Consider the following 19,720-nt stretch of genomic DNA (forward strand, 5'->3'; position numbering starts at 1 on the left):
CCGTAACAGACCACTACAGATATGGCGGTCGCCGGCAGTGTTGCAGCGGTCGTTGGTCGCTCCCAGAAACTCCAGATTTCGTACTTTGCGTTTTGACTCCCTTTTTAAGCTCAAATATGCAGCATGGATTAACGCAATCAAATCAAGCAAAGCTTATTAGTGCACTTTCATTACTAACTCGTGGAACACCTTGAATTCATACACTCACATATGGCAAACTTCCAAAGATGGGAAGTGATTCTTTCTCTCACTCTCAAAGGTATAAAGGTTAATGTGTATAAGCACTCAAACCATGCATCATGCAAAGTTTACCATAGGCTTATTCAAAGTCAATCCCTCATCTACTTAATGTGATTAAGCATCAAAAGTTCGAAAGGTTTTTATTTTTTTTTGTAATGAAGGTTCTTTGGTAGGTGAGAAATATTTGGCTAAAATGTGACTCAAAAATAAAAAATATCCCAAGTAGAGTAAAAATGACTCCACTTTTCTAATAACCTAAGACACTTTTGACACTAATTTTTCTCCTTCAACTCACTTTCTAAGTTTTGACTTTTTTTCTTTCTTTTCAGAACCTTTCTTTCTTTTTCTTTTTTTTTTTCTCATAAACATCCTTTCTAAATCAAGAACACATTTTGAATTTTCACTATTTCAAAAACTTTTTAAGCACACTATTTTTTATACTTTCCTCCTTATCTCTCCAATTCCTTTACAAAAGATATTAAAAACTATACTAACCTGAGGAATTGTCCCCATTTATTTTGGCTTTCAAAGAATATGCTTAAAGGCTCAAAATGGGCTCCAAAGAGAAATTTTTTTAAATTTTGAGAGGGTCAAAAATTTAGGTATAAAAGTAGCTAAGAAAAGATGGCCTAACATCCTCCGAAATCTACTTAAACACTATGTAAACTTAGGCAGACTAGGAGCAGGTTCTGGAAACATATACATGAATGCAGATAAATCACACATGAGAGGAATTAGGCTCAAATCTCACAAGGTATAAGCATGATTCAAGGCGAACAAGCAATTCACTAATTATGCACCTTTTCATCAAGCCATCAAATCAAAACGTCAAGCCATACTTAAACATGGATGGAATTAAAATATCATCGGCAACTCGGTCTAATGTGTCCCTAAGCATGCGTGTTTCTATGTTCTTCATGTTAATTTCACGACATGGATTCGCCATTGGGAATTTTAATCAAAAATTTAAACTAAAAAACTAAAACAAAGACATAAACTCACAGTCCACCACTTCATCCCCCCAAACTTATTTACAACAAAGTGTAAAATAAGTTTGTAGAGTCAGTTAGGACGTGAGTAAACTACTAAAAAGAAAATATACCCTGAAAATTTTCGCGTAGAGGTTGGACGGGGCGAAAATTCAAAAAAGTTCAAAAAATAGCACTGAAAATGCAACTGTGCGGTGGTCGCCGCGACGTGTCTTTGTCTCCGCTAATCGCCAGCGGTTGCCGGAAGTGTTGCGGCAGTCGTCGAATGCCACCTGAAGCTCTCCAGATTTCCTACTTCGCGTTTTAACTTTCTTTTTAGGCTCAAATATGCATATTTCTCCCAAAGCATGTCAAAATACCAAAATAGATAAAATATGCAAATAACGGACATGTAATGAAACTTTGACATTAAAAACAGACCAAATAATAGCCTTAAAACCGTGCAAAATCCGAGCGTATCAAGCGGTCGCCGGCGAAGGTCAGAACCTGCGAAAATTTTTCAAAGACATGAAAATTAAACACAAATAAAAGGTACACAAAAACTTAAGAAAAAATTGTCAAAACATGAAAATAAATTGTTTTAAAACAAAAACAACTAATGATTGCTTATTTTTTAGTAAAAGGTCTGTTTTTATTTATTTTTTGGTGTTGAAATGGAGCTTAATTGTGATTGCTTTTATAGTAATCGTGAGGGCATTGCCACATTGGATTAAGATTGTGACAAACTAGAATTAATTCAATGGTGAAACTAAAGTCATAGATTAATGGTAAATTATTAAGAAGAAAATACAATGATGATTATGTGAATGGGAGATGAAAATAGAAGTCATGTGTTTAGTCAAATTCAAATATAGGACTGATATTTCTTTGTGATTTGAGCGTTAAACAGAGGACCGTCGTGGGCAACCGGCCCTGAGTCACTAACTATTTTTTACTTACTCTGTCCCATTAGAAATGAAACGTTTTTATTTTTGGTTTGTGTTGGATTTGATCGGAGATAATATTGGTTGAAGATCGCAAAGATTGAGCAAGAATTGATATGTGTATTCGAAATTGGGAGAGAAAAGAATTACAACTCAAATTGGGGAAAAACACGTTTTTTAGCTAGACTCTCTCTACTCACTTGCTAATTTTGTTTTAAGCTAAGCAGCTAAGTAACTAAAACAAATCCTATGGCTAGGATATAATCCTAACTAAACAATCAATCTAACGGTCCATAGGCTTTCCCATCTGATTTCTTCAACACTTAACTTTTCCCTTTGTTTCTTTCTGCATTAGTCATTGCATCTAAGCAATTAACCTTTACAGTTTGTCCCATTAGAAATGAAACGTTTCTAAAAATAAAAATAATACTCTCTACTTTTCATCTCTCTTACTTTACTATCTCTTTATTAACTCACAAAACAACACTACATAAAATTTTGTGCTAATAAGAAAATGTTGCATATTTAATGGGACAGAGGGAGTATAATTTAATTTACCTTTTTCCTGATATTTTACTCTTTCTTTTTCAATTCGCTATTATATTATTAGCAATACGTTAGGGATATTTGATTGAACACTAATTAGTTTGTATGTTTTCCTTTATACGACTAATTCATCAGTAATTTATTGTAAATTAAAAGATTAGAGTCTTGACACAACTAGAAGAAAGTATCATTATATTAACTAGGAAAATAAATACTCCCTAAATACTTCCTTTATACTCCTAATGCCGGACGGATAAAAATGGTCAACCGGAATTCCTAATGCCGGACGGGGGGAATACTATATATCAAAACTACTTATGGGATTTAGAAAATTCTAATTTATAGAAGCAGAGTTAATTCCTCATGTCGTAGGCGGAGACTGCTACGGTAGATGTCCGGATGATGGACGAGCTCTCATCCGTGGACAATAGGCGTTAGCCGATCGCTAGCCTATGGGAAGTCCAATTTTTCCCCCGACGAGAGATTAGCTAGCCGATTTTTTTTATTTTTTATTTATTTATACTATACATTTACAACTCATTGCGCTCCAGTTTTTTAATACAGTTTTGATAAACACTAACAATTAAAATAAATTTTCGTATTTGTGAATTTATTTGCTTGGCTAGGGCGTCGGTTAGCCTATTGCTGGATTGTGGGAAGTCCGCGCCCATGGTGGATGTTCTAAGGCATTGGGATTTTTTCTTTTTTTATTTATTTTGAATATGAAATAATTAATCCTAATTAAAACTACAAATCTATTTAACAGGTTCAGAGAAGTCCTAGTTGATTGTTTGACAGTTTCAAAGAGCTTCTAAACGGTTCGCATCAATGGCCGGAAAGGGGGGTGGAAGGGCGATCGGGATCGATTTGGGCACGACGTATTCGTGCGTGGCAGCATGGCAGCACAACCGCATCGAGGTCATAGCCAACGATCAGGGCAATCGCACCACACCCTCTTGTGTCGCATTCACCAACAACGAGCGTCTCATCGGAGAAGCTGCCAAGAATCAAGTCGCCAGTGCTCCAACTAACACCGTCTTTGGTTTGTTTTTTCTCTTCTGTGCACTTATTATCGCTTCGAATTGACATATTAATTGTTACTTTGCTTCGCAGATGCAAAGAGGCTGATTGGACGTAAATTCAATGATCCAATGGTTCAGAGTGACTTGAAACTCTGGCCATTCAAGGTCGTTTCTGGTACTGGCGACAAGCCTATGGTCGTGGTAACCTACAATGGAGAGGAGAAACAGTTTTCAGCTGAGGAGATCTCTTCAATGGTGCTCTCCAAGATGAAGGATATCGCCGAGGCCTATCTTGGTTCATCTGTAAAGAATGCTGTCGTGACTGTACCTGCTTATTTCAATGACTCTCAGCGCCAGGCAACCAAGGCTGCTGGAACGATTGCCGGCCTAAATGTTGTAAGGATCATCAATGAGCCTACTGCTGCAGCCATCGCATACGGTCTAGATAAAGGGGGTCTTGTGGCTAAGAATGTGCTGATTTTTGACCTTGGTGGTGGCACGTTCGATGTGTCTGCGACCACTATTGAGACCGATATCATTGAAGTGAAGGCTATTGTGGGCGATACTCATCTTGGGGGGCAAGACTTTGACAGTAGGATGGTGAATCATTTCGTAAAGGAGTTTGAAAGGAAAAATGGTAAGGATATTAGTATGAATCCGAGAGCTATTAGGAGATTGAGAAGTTCTTGTGAAAGAGCCAAGAGAATGCTTTCTTCCACTTCCCAAACTAATATCGAGATTGAATCTTTGTTTGAGGGGATTGATCTATTTTCAACCATCACTCGTGCTAAATTTAATGAGCTCAACATGGATTTGTTCAACAAGTGTATAGAACTTGTTGAGAAATGCCTGAATGATGCAAAGGTGGAGAAGAGTGGCGTGGATGAGGTGGTGCTGGTGGGCGGGTCGAGTAGAATTCCGAAGGTGCAGGAGATGTTGAAGGAGATTTTCAATGGGAAGGAGGCGTGCAAGACTATTAATCCAGATGAAGCCGTGGCGTATGGTGCTGCAGTGTTGGCTGCCAAGTTGAGTGGTGAAGGCAATGAGAAGGTGCAGAATGTGGTGCTTTCAGACGTGACTCCTCTGTCGCTTGGTGTTTCATGCCATGGAGATGTGATGAAGGTAATTATTCCAAGGAATACACCAATCCCAACAAGGAAAGAGAGGAAAGATTTCTTCGCGACACATGACAATCAGACCAGTGTAAAGTTTGGGGTGTATGAGGGAGAAAGAAGCAAGGCAACAGACAACAATCTGCTAGGTGAATTCATCCTTCAAGGCATTCCAGCAGCACCCAGAGGCAGGGGCGGACGCAGAAAAATTCGACTGTAAGGGCTGAACTTCACTATATATTTTTTCACGGTTAAACATAATATATATAATTATACAATATAAAAATCGTAAAAATGGAAAAATGCATATATATTTAATACGAAGTAGTCCAAAATATATCTAATAAAAAGAACATGTCATAGCTGCGGTTTTACATCTAAAGCGGTGGCAACTGAATTCTACGTGTTCTCATCGATTGAAAGCGTTGCAAGATTTTTTCGTTATCAATCGTTGAAAACAGGTCCTTCTCAATGTACACAATTAAACTATCATTCATCCACTCATCTCCCATCCGATTTCGCAAGTCGGTCTTGATAGTCTTCATTGCAGAAAATGCTCTCTCAACAGAAGCAGTAGCAACAGGTAAAACCAATGCCAACTCAATAATCCGATAAACCAACGGAAAAACCAAATGCTTACCACTTTTGACCATTTCCGTAGCAACATCTCCTAAGTTGCTTAAGGCAGCAAATTGAGGATCACATCGTACATTAGCAATAAAATTACTAAGTTGAAGTGGAAGACGTGAACACTCATTTGCAGAGAAGTCCTCGTGATATAAAGTAGCAAGACGGATTACTTGATCATCATTGAATCGAGAGAAAGAATTTCTTGGATCAAGACATGATATGCATCCTAGCAACTCGGTGCTAGCTTCAGAAAATCGATTATTCATCTCTTGTATAGTTAAATCAACAACCTTGACATTGCAACCATATTAACATAAATAATGATACAAAAAATATATGTATAGAAGACTTGAATGAGAATATTATAGTACCTGATTAAAAATCTCTACACGATAATGATGCAAATTCGTGATCAACTCTGCTCCATACTTCTTATAGCCACGGCGTGGTATGATTTCATCCATATCAACTTGTGAGATATTATGCAATTCACAAAACTTTGTTGCTTGATCATGCATGTCTTCCCATCCATTATCTCTAAAACATTGCAACTGATGTTTCACACTTTGGATCAAAGATATGGCTTGGATAATATTTTGATCTTTCTTTTGCAAGGAAATGGACAATTCATTGGTTATTCCCAATAAATGTTTCATCAAATGCAAAATGAAAACAAACTCATAATTATCCATCCTTTCAATCAATCCTTCAGTGGTACTTCTGTTATCACGGAGAGTAGCATCGTCACGTACAACTTCCAACACTTTCTCAACCGAAGACCACATAGAACATAGACGAAGCAATGTACAGTAATGTGAGCCCCAACGAGTGTCTCCAGGTCTTACCAAACTAGTTTCTTGATTTTTACCTCTTCCACTTATGACTTCTCCATCATTAAGTTGTTCAACTAATCTTTCATGTTGCAACTGCCTAAGTTGATCTTTTCTCTTGCAAGATGCCCCGACCATATTCACAATCAGGGAGACATAGCTAAAAACATCCTTCACAACTCTAATACCCTTGGCAACCGCAACAACAATCAATTGGAGTTGATGAGAGAAACAATGAATATACATGGCATATGGATTTTCTTGCAATATTAAGGATTTCAATCCATTAAACTCACCCCTCATATTAGAAGCTCCATCGTATCCTTGCCCTCTCACTTTAGATAGAGATAAATTATGCTTCACCAATAAATCATCAATAGCACATTTCAAAGTATGAGAGGAAGTGTCAGTTACATGCACGATCCCAATAAATCGCCCAATCACATATCCTTCGTTATTCACATATCTTAAAACAACTCCCATCTGCTCCTTCATTGAAACGTCTCGAGCCTCATCAACCAAAAGAGTAAAAACTTTATCTCCAATATCATTAACTATGGCAAGTGTGACCTCAGAAGCACAAGCATTTGCTAATTCTTTTGAATTCGTGGTGAATTCATTTGATTGTTAGCAGGAGCATTTGCAAACAAAGTTTTGGATACAACATCGTTAAGTTCACTAAACCATAGAAGCAACTCAATAAAATTACCTCGATTTAAAGAACTACTTGACTCATCATGTCCACGAAATGATAATCCTTGCTTTAAGAGAAACCGAGTCACATTCAATGAGAGTGTCAACCGAATGCGATATGCAACTTCCATCTCACGAGTATTTGACCGTAATATACTTGCCACACTGTTCCTTTGATCTTGAAAAGCTTCGAACTGAATTCTAGCATGATTATGACAACTATTCACGCCTCCAACATGATAATTGAATCTTTCTAGTGCATTTTTCCAGTTGCTACAACCTGTCTTTGTAAAAGCATCGTCTGATTGTCGACCTCCTTTATCTGATTTCTTGAAAAGGTAGCACCAAAAGCAAAAAGTTGCATCCTTTGATACACTATACTCTAGCCATGTATACTTTTTAAACCAAATATCTTGAAAACTTCTTTCTTGAATACCATATTTCTTTTTTTCATACTTATGTCCAATTGGTTGACAAGGGCCCTTATTCAAGTACTCTCTTCGTACTCTATCACGAATTGAAACATCGAACTCTTCAATTGGCTTGCGTTTTCCCGGATCACTAACAATATCATTCAAGTTCAACTCGACTTCCCTTTGGGGCTGATTTTCCATTGCTTCAGCAATGGGTTCACTTGGAGAAGAAAATTCATCCCGACGCTTTTTTTTAAAGAAGCGTTCCATCCTCTACGGTCAACCTAAGCAATAATGATCGATTTACAATATTAGTTTATATCCATAACTCCATAAGATACTATAACTCCATAAGATACTATCAAGTATCAACACTCACTAACATAAACGGTATTCTATACGACAATCACAAATATTAGCTTGAAACTAACCATTGTTATAAATTTTTTGGCTTGCATCTATTCTATCAAAATTTTACAAAAACAAGAAATAGAATATAAAATTAACAACTTTAATAAACTCCTTACCTCACAATTTGTGTAGAATTTGAATATTAATTTCTCTAAAGTTTCAAAGGCTCAAACCCTCCTTTTACAAAGTATCGTTGTCCGTTTCTGTATCGCCGCGCGCAGCTCCATAAACTTCATAAAACCCTTCTGTTTCTCTTCTTTAATTTTTTAAAACCTTATAAATGGGTGCCACTTAAAATTCACGCACCTTTTACTTAAATTTTAATTAAAAAAACGTGTCACTTTTAAAAAGTGATAGTAGCACTTTTAAAAAATGCATTCTCCTTTTTTTTAAAACAAGTAGTGGGGTCCATTTGACTTACTTTTATATAGGAAGAAAGCTGAAGCGAGGAGAGCTTTGGAGGACTACGCCTACGACATGAGGAACAACACCAGATGTGCAGCCGGGATAGGAGCCACCGACAAGAAGAAGATAGAGAAGGCATTCGAGTCTACTATTAAATGGTTGGAGTCGGACAAACTTCCAAACACTGATGCTGTCAAAGAGAAGTTGGAGGAGCTTAAGCTGATTTACAATCCCATCGTTGCCAAGATGCACCACAGTCCCAGCCCAAGTATTAAGAAGCAGATTAGTAGTATTAAGAAGTGGATTAGTAGTATTAAGAAGTGAATAACGATCCCATCGTGTGCATGGTCTCTTTCTTTTTATTTTACTGTTGAATTCCTTACAATTAATAAATGATATAATTAAGTATACTTGTTACTTTTTAAATTATTATTATAAATCAAATGCAATAATACTGTGCTTGAAATGGCAACAGATATCGCACTATTTTCTACAGCCTTAGCTAGGGTTTTATGACTTCTTCGAGGGTTACAAGACTCCACGTTTTCAACCCAGAAAATGGAGGCAAATATGATACTCTCTCTGTCCATGAAAAAATAGTTTTAATCCTAACCCCAATCATGGAGAAGTCGAGATCGCTTGCTGCCACCCACGGTTTGCCAACTCCAGACCGTCGTTCTCTAAATTGAACCTTTTTTAATCTATTCGTACACAAAAATTGTGTCATCTTTATATTTTTAATTAATCCACTAAACTGTTCTCATACTGAAAATCAAAAAGTTACTCTTTAATATATTACTTACTCCACCTTTCACGTTTCTCTTATTTTATCAACATTTTCTTTCTTACTTTATCGCATTTCGTATTTATCTTTCATATTTTATCAATTTTGTATTAAAACTCATGTTGTCCATACTTTTTTCTTAACTTAGATCCAGATACTCTTTCTGTTCCACTCTAAGTGACATTTTTTTTTTTTTTTTATGTCTCACTCTATATGATACAATTCCTAAAATATGTTTACCACTCTCTCTACTTTTTTTCTTTCTTTCTCTTACTTTATCTAGTTTCACTTAACTCACGAAACAACACTATATAAAACTCGTGCCAAATAGAAAATGTTTCACTTAGAATGATACAGCGCGAGTAATACTTATTCAACTAACAAAAAGAAGAAAACTAAAAATTCTAGAAACAGAGCTTTAACTAACTATTACTAATTCAAAAATGGATACCAGCCAAACAAATCTTCCCTTAATCATATTGAGAAAACGATATGACTGAACGTCAATTGAGAAACAGAGCTTTAACTAACTATTACTAATCCCGTCGTCTGCGCATGACTGAACGTCAATTGAGGGTATGTTTGGTTTGCAAGATTGTATCCCGTATTAAATTAATAGTGTGTTTGGTTCATGAGATTAAGTCCTTCAACTCAATCCTAGATGGATAATCATGGGATAATTAGTTTTAGCTAACCCCCTATAACTAAAATAATCTCACAACTCAACAACCGAACACCACCTGAGAAAACGATGAGTAAACGATGGACTATATAATTCGCATTACATATGAATTACTACTTGTGGAGAAAGTTGAAAGGAAAACTCCAAATGGGAAAGAAGATACTGGAATTTGGGTTGATATAGATCTATTGTTGGGTATCTGAAGCATGAGTATTTACCCAATATAACCTAATTTATCAAAATCAGATAATTAACTTTTTATTAAAAGGGAATCTAGATAGCAAGAAAGTTACTTTCAATTTATTGCTTACCTTTTATATGTTTCTCTTATTTTATGCACAATTTTCTATTTCTCTCTTACACTTTATCCATGTTATCTATTTTCCCTTCATATTTTACTACTCCCTTCGTTTCGCCATAGTTGAGTCATTTTACCATTTCGAGAAGTTTCTTCATAGTTGAGTCATTTCCATATTTGGTAACTTTTTTCTCTCTCTTACTTTATTCTCTCTACTTTATTCACTTTATACTTTATTCTCTCTACCTTTTCCTCTCTCTTACTTTTTTATCTATTTATTTAACACACCCAACCTTCATTTCTAAAACTCCGTGACCAAAAGTTCCGCCTCAACTATAGCGAAACGGAGGGAGTAATTATTTACTCACCTAGATCTGTTATTTACTAGTACTCCTTTAGTCTCACTCTGAGTCATACATATTTTTTTTATGTCCCATTCTAAATGACAAAATTGCAAAAACAAAAACATCAACTCTCCACTTTTATACTTTACTTCTTTTTACTTTACTCATAAAATAACGCTACATAAAACCTCGTTTTGAATAAAAATATGTCACTTAGAGTTAGATGGAGGAAGTAATAAGTATTTTACTCACAAAAAGAAGAAAAATAAAAGTTTATAAAAACAGAGCTTGAATTAACCAAAAAAAGGAAACCAGCCAAAAAATCTTCCCTTAATCCACTTCTGCAATTCTGGGACCACCAGAGTGCACGGTACTTGAGTGCATCTTAGCAACAATGCGATTATAAATCAGCTTAAGTTCCTTCAACTTCTCTTTGAAAGCATCAACCTTTGCAAGTTTGTTTGACTCCAACCACTTTATAGTAGACTCGAAGGCCTTCTCTATCTCCTTCTTGTCGGCTGCTTCAATCCCGGTTGCACATCTGGTGTTGTTCCTCATGTCGTAGGCGTAGTTCTCCAAAGCACTCCTCATACCAGCCTTCTTCCTAAACTCCTTGTCCTCCCTCTTGTACTTCTCCGCATCCTCAATCATCCTCTTGATTTCTTCCTTAGAGAGCCTGCCCTTGTTGTTGGTGATGGTGATCTTTTTCTTCAACCCAGTACCAATGAGCTCCGCAGATACACTCATGATACCATTTGCATCAATGTCGATGCACTCTTTGATTTTAGGAACACCTCTGGGCGCCGCTGGAATACCTAGGAGATTGAATACTCCTAGCAGATTGTTGTCTGTTGCCTTGCTTCTTTCACCCTCATACACCTTAACTGTTACACTGGTCTGATTGTCCTTCTCTGTGGTGAAAGTTTTCTCCATCCTTGTTGGGATAGGTGTATTCCTCGGAATAATCACGTGCATCAAATCTGCAACGCCTGCAATACCAAGAGACAAAGGAGTAACATCTGAGAGAACCACATTCTGCACCTTCTCATTGCCTTCACCACTCAACTTGGCAGCCAACACTGCAGCACCGTACGCCACGGATTCGTCTGGATTAATGGTCTTGCACGCCTCCTTCCCATTGAAAAACTCCTTCAACAACTCCTGCACCTTCAGAATTCTACTCGACCCGCCCACCAGCACCACCTCATCCACACTACTCTTATCCACCTTTGCATCACATAGGCATTTCTCAACCAGTTCCATACACTTGTTGAACAAATCCGTGTTGAGGTCGTTAAATTTAGCACGACTGATGTGCGAAAACAAAACAATCCCCTCAAATAGCAATTCAATCTCAATTGGGGTTTCCAAACAGGAAGAAAGTATCCTCTTGGCTCTTTCACAAGCTAATACACCTCTTGTCAATAATGGCTATCTCCGTCAATAATGGCTACAGTCACATCAAACGTGCCACCACCAAGGTCGAAAATCAGCACATTCTTAGCCACAGAGCTAATACACCTCTTGTCAAGACCGTATGCGATGGCTGCAGCAGTCGGCTCATTAATGATCCTCATAACATTAAGGCCAGCAATGCCTCCGGCATCCTTGGTGGCCTGGCGCTGAGAGTCGTTGAAATAAGCAGGCACGGTGATGACAACGTCCGTGACAGTTGATCCAAGATATGCTTCGGCAATATCCTTCAACTTAGTGAGCACCATTGAGGAGATCTCCTCGGCAGAAAACTGTTTCTCCTCCCATTTGTAGGTTACCGCGAACATAGGTTTGTCGCCAGCCCCAGGAATGACCTTGAACGGCCAATATGCAATGTCTCTTTGAACCGTTGCATCACTAAATTTGCAACCAATCAATCTCTTCGCATCTGCATAATTCAAGTAGTTGGAATAGGGAGAGAAGAGAACATAACAAAACTAAAGCGCAAAACAAACAATGCATTAAATCAAGAAAATATACTAGTGCTTTGATTTGGTACTCATGACCCAAGATGAAAAGAAGAGAAACAGTATAAACATATGTATAATGATAGGAAGAGTAATGAAAGTCACCAAAAAAGTGTTTAAAAGTATACACTTACCGAAAACAGTGTTGATGGGATTATTGGCGACTTGATTCTTAGCGGCGTCGCCGATGAGACGCTCCTCGGCTGTGAAAGCTACGTAAGAAGGGGTGGTGCGGTTGCCTTGATCGTTTGGTATAATCTCAATGCGGTCATGCTGCCATGCCGCCACACACGAGTATGTCGTCCCCAAATCGATCCCAATTGCCCGTCTATTTCCATTGCCAGCCATTAATGACGGTAGCAGTAAACTGCAGCTCTGCAACTAAAAGAAAGCAAAACGCCTAAAATATTAAAAGGTGTGTGTAACGGAGAAATGTTTTAAAGGAGTGTGAAATCGGATAATAATATTTTATTTATTCATTCTTGTTTCATATTCCATATATATTAAAACAAGGAGTAAGATACCAAAAAAAATCTTCCAAAGAAAATAAAACAAATTTAATGCATATTTATAATACTCCTTCCATTCGATCGTAGTAGAGTCATTTTGCCATTTTGATACATTCCTTAATAATAGACTCATTTCCATTTATAGTAAAAGCCAACACATTTTTCGACACCTGTTTTACTCTCTCTTACTTTTTTCTCTCTTTATCTCTTTACTTTTCATTTTCCACTTTATTCTCCTTTTACTTAACTCAACTAATACATTTTTTCTTAATTTCTGTGTTGAAAAGAAGCACCTCCATTACTATGGTACCGAAAGAGTATATGAGATGAGATAATAAAAGGTATTCTTAAAAAATAAATAAAGTCTAACCAAACTAAATCAATTCAAATCAAATCAAATCAAATCCAATCCTAGAAAAGTAATTCTCGTCCATTTAGTTAGCGCAATGGGAGTTGTACCAATTAATTTTTCTTATCTCTTTTTTAACGCTAAAAGAATAAATTTTACTTTTGTTGATCTCAAAATATTGGAACTGCGTAATTTTCGTTTGAAATAATTAATCTTAATTTTACTAAAATCTAAAAGATTCATGTATATCTTTACTTTTAGAAACTCTATCAATCCCATAATTAATTAATTAATTAATTAATCAACCCTAGGACTCCTTTCAACCTATGCTACTTGACTCTCCTTCTAAAAGCTTATACTTTTAATTTGTTATTGCATTAATTTGTCATACTTCTAATTTGTTATTGCATTTGCATGGATAGTGAGGAATCAATAAATATTAAAGACGCTAAGATCTTCTACTAACGTTTATGTCAGTGGGAGTTGTAGCAATTAATTTTTTCTTTTCCTTGTTCTAGATTTGACGAAGGGTATTGTCTCTTTCCTTTTATTTATCGGTTGGATTCCTTTTTGATAACATGTTGTCAAATGGTAGAGTGGTTAATGCTTGAATTCAAGTCAACCATGGCATGGCTTCGTTCACTTATAATATCATTTTTTTTTCATATTTCCATGATTCAAAATTTTACAAAATTCGTCCATAATTTAGAGAAATAGCACAATGAAATTCAATTAAAAAAGACAAAGAATAAATCTTATAATAGATTTTATTCGATATGTATTATAGATGCTAGAATTTTCTTTCATAATCCTATATCATATTTAAAGCCATGGGAGTTGTTAGCAATTTGTTTTTCATTTTTCTTTAACAGACATACATTTTCGTTTGGAATAATTAATTATAATTAGCACTAAGTAGACGTTGAGACATGACATTGAGCAAATAACTCCTAGAACTCCTTTCAACCTGCGTTACTTAATAAAAATCAATATGATAAAATTAAAGATAACAACACGCAGGATCATCAAACTTCAAGTAAACATGAAATAAAATCTTGATAGATAAAAGTAAAGACACATCATCAATTTAAATTCTTAATCCATATAGGTGATGATGGGACCGAAAACATACTCGAGCTCTTTCATCTTCTTTTTATAATCATCAGCATGTGCATGTTGATTGAAGTGTCGCCACTGTTTAAACGACTCGTAAGCATCCTCTATCTTCTTCCTGTCTGCTGCTCCGCGCTTGGCTGATCTTCTAATGGCTTTCCTCATGTTGTAGGCGTAGTCCTGCAAAGCATTCAACGATGCAACCTTCTTCTTATACTCCTCATCCTCCAACTTGTACTTCCTTGCATCCTGAATCATGCGATCGATTTCAGACTTAGACAACCTACCCGTGCTGTTGGTGATGGTGATCTTGTTCTTCAACCCGGTACCCATGTCCTTTGCTGACACGCTCATGATACCATTCGCATCAATGTCGATGCACACTTTGATTTTAGGAACTCGTCTGGGCGCCACTGGAATGCCTAGGAGATCGAATTGGCCTAATAGGTTGTTGTCTGTTGACCTGCTTCTTTCACCCTCATACACCTTAATTGTTACACAGGTCTGATCGTCCTCACTAGTAGTAAAAATTTCCTCCCTCCTCGTTGGGATACATGTATTCCTCGGAATAATTACTGACATCAGATATCCAGTAACTTGAATACCAAGGGACAAAGGAGTAACATCCAAAAGAACAACATTCTGCACTTTGCCCTTGCCTTCACCATTCAACTTAGCAGCTAGCACTGCCGCGCCATGTGCCACAGCTTCATCTGGATTGATGGTCTTGCACATCTTCTTCCAATTGAACATCTTCTGCAATAGCTCCTGTACCTTTGGAAGTCTACTCGATCCCCCAACCAACACTACCTCATGGATGCGGCTCTTTGCCATCTTTGCATCTCGCAAACACTTCTCCACCTGCTCCACACACTTGCTGAATAAATCAATATTAAGTTCATCAAATTTAGCACGAGTGATAGTAGAAAAAAGATCAATCCCCCCAAACAGGGCTTCAATCTCAATTGTGGTTTGAAAAGAGGATGAAAGGATCCTCTTTGCCTTCTCACAAGCAGTCACCAGTCTCCTAACGCCTCTTGGATTCCCACTTATATCCTTCCCCTTCTTGCGCTTGAACTCTTTTATGAAGTGTTTGACCAATCTGTTGTCAAAGTCCTGGCCTCCAAGATGAGTATCACCGGCAATAGCTTTCACTTCAAAGACTCCCGCCTCAATAGTCACCAATGACACATCAAAGGTGCCACCACCAAGGTCAAAAATCAGCACATTCTTTGGGACAAATCTAGTAGACTCTATATCAAGACCGTATGCAATTGCTGCTGCAGTAGGCTCATTGATGATCCTCATAACATTGAGGCCAGCAATGGTTCCAGCATCCTTGGTGGCCTGACGCTGAGAGTCGTTGAAATAAGCAGGCACGGTCACCACAGCATCCGTGACAGTTGATCCAAGATATGCCTCAGCGATATCCTTCATCTTAGTAAGCACCATTGAGGATATTTCCTCAGCTGAAAACTGTTTCTCTTCCCCTTTGTAGGTTACCGCTATCATAGGCTTGTCACCGGCGCCTGAAATAACCTTGAATGGCCAGAATTTCATGTCACTGCGAACAGTTGGGTCACTAAATTTGCGACCAATCAGCCTCTTTGCATCTGTATAACATGAGTATGAAACATTTCAACTATAGTTGAAGGGAGAGAAGAGAAAACAACAAAATTTAAAGAAATAAAAAAATGATACATAAAATTAAGTAAATAAACTTGTGTTTCATTGGATTAGTATTGTCTGCTCCTGCCACACACATACACAAACCAATATTGGCTCTTCAATGCTTACAAATTAAACACACAATAAGAAGTTAACACAATTATTATGTATGGCATGATAATCAAGTTGCAATATGAAACATGTGAAGTTACCATTTACTTTTTTCCAGAGGGAAAAGAAAACTGACCGAAAACAGTGTTGATCGGATTATTGGCAACTTGATTCTTAGCAGCGTCGCCAATCAGGCGCTCAACGTCAGTGAAAGCTACATAAGAAGGCGTTGTTCGGTTACCCTGATCATTCGGTATGATCTCAATGCGGTCGTGCTTCCATGCTGCCACACACGAATACGTCGTCCCCAAATCGATCCCAATTGCCCGTCCTTTCCCCTTTCCCGCCATTTCACTACAAGTAAATGAAAATATCAAAACATATATACTTCAATAGTAATCGAAAAACGTGTAGCTCTCACGAATGAAATCAAAATGCAGCATACCGTGAGAGATAAGGAACTAAGAAGAGTGTGTTATGTAAACAAGATGAAACACCTAATTCAAAAAAAAAGCCCTTATCAGATATGTTCGGCAAGGGATCTCTCGATCAACATATATAAGAGCATTAAGTAAGTAGAGTAAGGTCTTCTCTTTGTCTTCCATCGTCTCTCCATCTTCCATTGGATCTTCAAGTCCCCCCTCTCCCACCATCAGCATCGTCTCTTCATCTTCCCAAGTGTAACTCATGTAACAATGCACAATAGAAAACATTTTAGGATTAATTTGTATCCCTTTATTTAACACACTAATGCATATGGAGTATATTAGACCAGCGTTAGCAAATTAATTGTTTGCACAATAGAGAATATTTTAGGATTAATTTGCATCCCTTTATTTAACACACTAATGAATATGGAGTACTCATTATTAGACCAGCGTTATTAATTGTTTGCACAATAGAGAACATTTTAGGATTAATTTGAATCCCTTTATTTAACACACTAATGAATATGGAGTATATTAGACCAGCGTTAGCAAATTAATTGTTTACCAAAAATTTATAGCTTTATTCTTAAAACAGTATAGATTGTACTACCTTCGTCCCCTAAAAATAAGAACTTTTGAAAGAGCACATGTTTTAATGTTAATTGGTTAAGTAACAGAGACAAATGTGTTAGTATAAAATAAGTCTAACCTCGTTGGAGAAAGAAATATTCTAAAATATAAAGTTTTAAATTTTAGAGAATAGACAAAAAAAAAGAGTTTCTGTTTTTAGGGACTTATGGAGCATTTCATCGTTGTATAGTTATTGTACAGGAAAAAAAGTTCTATTTTTCACTACAAAGTATATATGATATTTGGATTAGAAAAATAATATTCTCTCATCTAATAATAGTATCACATTTCCTTTCTTTTAAAAAAGTCTCTTTTTGTATTAACATAAATATAATATTTCCTTTTAAAATCCGAGTCAACATTGACTCCTATTATAGGACACAGGTAGTATTAATTTAGTGGCAATATCAACTTTTTAGACTTTGAATTTAACAAAACCACTCATTAAAATATTAAAGACATAAATTTGGCTTATCAAAGATATATGGAGTTTATGCATGGTTAAGTAACAACATAGGGAGGAATGATATGCTACATACCTTATATGGGCTCCTTATGTCAGCACCACTCTCGTTTGACACACGTTTAGCGTCGTTCGTTTCGATTTATCTATTTAGTTTAACTCTAATACATTAAAAAATGTTATTTCAATTTTTTATTTCACAAAATTTATAAAAATCAAAGCTTGATTTATTATTTTATTCATTTATTTGAAATTATAGAGAAATCGAGCAAATCGAGCTTTGATTTTTATGAGTTTTGTGAAATTAAAAATTGTAATAACATTTTTTAATGTATTAGAATAAAACCAAATAGATAAATCGAAACGAACAATGCTAAATGTGTGTCAAACAAGAGTGGTGCTCATATAAGGAGCCCACATAAGTTATGTAGCATATCATTTCTCACAACATAGGTATCATTGTATAATTATAAAAAATAATAAATGTACATACAACACATAAAACTTATTACACTAAAATACATTATGTTTAGCAATAAGAATATAGGAGTAGTATATTTTATGCACTCACGTATATATAATAGAATTAATTAAGATGGAAAAGGTACCGCGCGAGTATAAGAAGGCATCAATTAAAGGATTTATTTTGATATAGAATTATTATTATTTTTTTGACTTTATGTATGTATTGAATACATAAATAAATAAATAACAGATTCGCATTAATTGTTTAATTCTGATCGCGTTACCATGACTAATTTTTCTCTTAACTCATTAACTCATCTAAAGCTCATGGTTGTTGATTAGGAACTCCGAAAAACTTAATATGAGTTGTAATTTTAAAAATTTTGTGATATTATAAAAATACTTAATCAATTATAAATGTAAATCGAAATATTGTCCAAAATCTGTAACTTTTCTTACGATCATAAATGTTGACATCTTGTTCGCGAGAATTATGAAATTTCTATTTTTAAAATTTCTCAAGATTAATGTTTCCATCAAAATCGATTATAACGTGCGTCTTCTTTCATTGTTTGATTTGGGGAGTTATGGTAAAATTGTTTTATTTGTAAATTATTTTTTCGTTTTCCAAAATCTACTTGGATTGGTCTGCTAATTGAATATCTTGGAACTACATATACTTTCGTTTGAGATAATTTATTAGAACTTACCTATTTAAAAGATTCAAGTATATCCGCGTTGAGTTATTAAAATCTATCTCTCCCATGATTAACGAATAAATTAAATCTTTAACAAATCCTAGGACTCCTTTTTACATGTGCGCTATTTAACTCTCCATTGAAAAATATCTAGGTTTTTAGATCCTTGTTCAAATTTTCACGGTTTGCATCAATGGCCGGAAAAGGGGAAGGCGATGAGAAGGTGCGGAATGTGGTTGTTTCGGATGTTACTCCTTTGTCTCTTGGTATCGGAATGAATGACGGTCAGATGTCCGTATACATTCCAAGGAATACACCAATGCCAGCAAGGAAGGAGAAAATCATAAAGACGGTTAAAGACAATCAGACGAGTGCAATGTTTGCTGTTTACGAGGGCGAAAGAAGCAAGGCGACAGAGAACAATATGGTGGGCCAATTCTGGCTCAAGGGCATTCCAGCAGCGCCCAGAGGCGCTGCTGAAATCAAAGTGTGCTTCGGCATTGATGAGAATGGCGCCATCAATGTGTCAGCGGAGCACATAGGGAGTGGAGTGAAGAACAGCATCACCATCGCCAACGACAAGGGCAGGCTGTCTAAGAAAGAAATCGAGAGGATGATTGGGGATGCGGAGAAGTACAAGAGGGAGGACGAGGAGTATAGGAGGAAGGCTTATATGAGGAATGTTTTGGAGAACTACGCCTACGACATGAGGGACACCACCAGATCTGGAGGAGGGAGGATTGGAGCGGGCGAGAAGGAGAAGATAGAGAAGGCTTTCGCGTCTACTATGATATGGTTGAGGTTGCACAAAGCGGCAGAGGCGGATGCAGAGTGTTTCAATGAGAAGATAAAGGAGCTTAGGAGGATTTACTTGCCCATTGTTGTGAAGATATTCCTCAGTCCTAGCAAGCAGAAGTTTGTTACTATTAAGAAGTGGATTAAGAGTTTAAGTAAATGCTTGGCTAAGTAGTAATGGGATTTACTCAAATGATATGTACACTTG

At 36.5% G+C, this 19,720-nt stretch overlaps 2 protein-coding genes and 2 pseudogenes across 2 annotated transcripts; 1 reads left to right on the forward strand and 3 right to left on the reverse strand.

Annotated features, from left to right (window-relative positions):
* The first annotated feature begins 3,526 nt into the window (after positions 1-3,526).
* Positions 3,527-19,687, forward strand: LOC148931434 (heat shock cognate 70 kDa protein-like). The gene is made up of 3 exons (XM_089064784.1): positions 3,527-3,740; positions 3,812-4,753; positions 18,924-19,687. Exons 1-3 carry the CDS (start codon positions 3,527-3,529, stop codon positions 19,685-19,687), a joined length of 1,920 nt encoding a protein of 639 aa, XP_088920910.1.
* On the reverse strand, positions 5,157-6,738 carry LOC148931435 (uncharacterized). The gene is made up of 2 exons (XM_089064049.1): positions 5,834-6,738; positions 5,157-5,752 (listed from the first exon to the last, which is right to left on the reverse strand). Exons 1-2 carry the CDS (start codon positions 6,593-6,595, stop codon positions 5,210-5,212), a joined length of 1,305 nt encoding a protein of 434 aa, XP_088920175.1. The 5' UTR covers positions 6,596-6,738; the 3' UTR covers positions 5,157-5,209.
* Positions 10,653-12,631, reverse strand: LOC148931436 (heat shock cognate 70 kDa protein pseudogene; annotated as a pseudogene).
* LOC125224434 (heat shock cognate 70 kDa protein pseudogene) lies at positions 14,237-16,383 on the reverse strand (annotated as a pseudogene).
* Positions 19,688-19,720: the final 33 nt, after the last annotated feature.

The sequence above is a fragment of the Salvia hispanica genome, chromosome 2, assembly GCF_029641045.1.
Source record: "Salvia hispanica isolate PSC_SH4W2 chromosome 2, Shi_PSC_v1, whole genome shotgun sequence".
Classification (NCBI taxonomy): Eukaryota; Viridiplantae; Streptophyta; class Magnoliopsida; order Lamiales; family Lamiaceae; genus Salvia; species Salvia hispanica.

What these genes read in the sequence shown, in the direction of transcription:
- LOC148931434 (XM_089064784.1), top strand. Translation starts at nt 3,527, where the DNA reads ATGGCCGGAAAGGGGGGTGGAAGGGCGATCGGGATCGATTTGGGCACG. An exon ending in TCCAACTAACACCGTCTTTG is followed by an intron (nt 3,741 to 3,811) that starts GTTTGTTTTTTC and finishes TTTGCTTCGCAG; the next exon opens with ATGCAAAGAGGCTGATTGGA. An exon ending in GTTGGCTGCCAAGTTGAGTG is followed by an intron (nt 4,754 to 18,923) that starts GTGAAGGCAATG and finishes TGGCCGGAAAAG; the next exon opens with GGGAAGGCGATGAGAAGGTG.
- LOC148931435 (XM_089064049.1), bottom strand. Translation starts at nt 6,595, where the DNA reads ATGAGGGGTGAGTTTAATGGATTGAAATCCTTAATATTGCAAGAAAAT. An exon ending in GTGTAGAGATTTTTAATCAG is followed by an intron (nt 5,753 to 5,833) that starts GTACTATAATAT and finishes TGCAATGTCAAG; the next exon opens with GTTGTTGATTTAACTATACA.